Source organism: Ambystoma mexicanum, chromosome 8 (genome assembly GCF_040938575.1).
Source record: "Ambystoma mexicanum isolate Mex_15411 chromosome 8, UKY_AmexF1_1, whole genome shotgun sequence".
Classification (NCBI taxonomy): Eukaryota; Metazoa; Chordata; class Amphibia; order Caudata; family Ambystomatidae; genus Ambystoma; species Ambystoma mexicanum.
In genome coordinates this window covers 492,480,368-492,482,064 of record NC_090929.1, presented here as the reverse complement: position 1 = coordinate 492,482,064, position 1,697 = coordinate 492,480,368, and the positions used below count along the sequence as shown (strand labels likewise).

The window sequence follows — 1,697 nt, the reverse complement described above, 5'->3', positions numbered from 1 at the left end:
CGCATGTATTTCACAACACCACAACAACAAAACAAACCACACATAATCACGCACAAAAGCACATGTTGGCCAACTTCCGAAAATCACATTTATGCTCAGTGAAAAGTGTTTCCGAACGGAAGCTGCCAACAGCGTATCACAGCACCTTTGCTCTTTTCCGGCTCAACCCATCTAACCATCCACCCTCCCTCCTTGCATTAGAGATCCGCCTGACTGCCTGGAGACCACACAAGTGGCATTGGTGTGCCATATAAAAACCTTTAACATTAACATCAAAATTACAAGCCCTGCTCACCCAGGGTCGTGCTGTTAGTTCCTGATTACACAGGGACAAGATGAGATCATGCTGCAGAGTTTTTGGAGTAGTTTGCTGTGCCCGGCCAGCAGGACAAGAGGACTTAAACCCAGAAAGAGGGACCCACAAAAATTTGCTAGAGTAATCAGAGAGCTGGCAGAGTCCCCATGGGCAAAGTTGCAATAGTTGACAGCCAGCAGGTTTGATCCCCAGCAAGCCAAGAAGAGCAGCACAAGTCCCAGGATCACCTTGGTGGCCCGGCGCTTAGCCGCTTCATGTGGGCTAGAGAGCCCCACTCCGATAGCCCTGGTGTGATGCTTCAAGTGGTGCAAGGTGCACAGGTTGGTGGCCACCATTAGTAAGATGGGTAGGACCTCGTGGATGGCCATGGAAATAGAGACGTAGAGCAGAGTGATGTGCGGCGTTGGGAAGTTCCATACACAACCCAACAAGGGTCTGGTTGTTGTGCTGCTGAGAAAGATGAGGGAGAAGGTGGTATTCTCAGTCCTGCAAGTGGAATAGACAAAGGCAGGAGTCGAATAGAGGAAATTGAGGATCCAGGTAGCCATGATGGCTTTAGCCACTTTCCACACACTGCTCCCTGGCCTGCTGAAATAAGGGTGGGTCCTCCTGAGGTTGAAATAGTGGAAGACGCTCACGCAGAAGGTGGCCCACGCGCTCATGGTCCTCAGGAGCATCCAGAGGAACATGAAGATCCTGCAACATGCCTCCGAGAGCAAGACTTCCAGACCCAACTGCGTTGCGAAGAGCAGTGTGTTCCAGAAGGCAACAATGAGAAGGTTAATGGCAGCAAGGTGTGCAAGGATAAGGTCCGAGCCGGAGATACTGCGGCTCTCCCAGGAGGTCGCTGTGACTGCCAGGAGGACCAGAGAGTTCCCCAAGATGCTGATGACCACCATAATCCCGTAAAGAGAAACTGGCATCAAAGCACTTGCTGTCATTGCATGGTCCTTTGGTGCCACCTCACTTCTGGATCGCAAGCTCTGGAAAAGCAAAGCAGGGCAGAATGAGTCAAGGTTTAGAAAAATGTAATGTCAGCAGTGAATTCCTTGGCAGAGTTGTGACTGGGGCTCCTCTGTCACACTATCACATCATTAATCGTATCAAAGATGAACTGTACCACAGGGCAATGGGCAGATTTTCCAGATGTGCTGGGGCCTCTGAAAGATTATTGGAGCTTGGGCCAAGCCAGATGTGGTAGACTCGCTGCCCCGCCTTAACCACTTTTCAGAGGAGTTACGGGAAGTGTGACCAGATGATACAACTTCCCCAGGTCAAAGCACTCTCTAACAAATCGGCTGTATTTAAACAAGATTGTTATTTGGTCAGATTATGCAACGTTGGTCATGGGCGCACTCCAGCACTAAACTAATTTTCATAT

At 49.9% G+C, this 1,697-nt stretch overlaps 1 protein-coding gene across 1 annotated transcript; it reads right to left on the bottom strand.

The window, feature by feature from the left end:
* Positions 1-309: 309 nt before the first annotated feature.
* LOC138472046 (olfactory receptor class A-like protein 4) lies at positions 310-1,215 on the bottom strand. The gene has a single exon (XM_069609997.1). The coding sequence runs from the start codon at positions 1,213-1,215 to the stop codon at positions 310-312; it is 906 nt and encodes a 301-aa protein (XP_069466098.1).
* Positions 1,216-1,697: the final 482 nt, after the last annotated feature.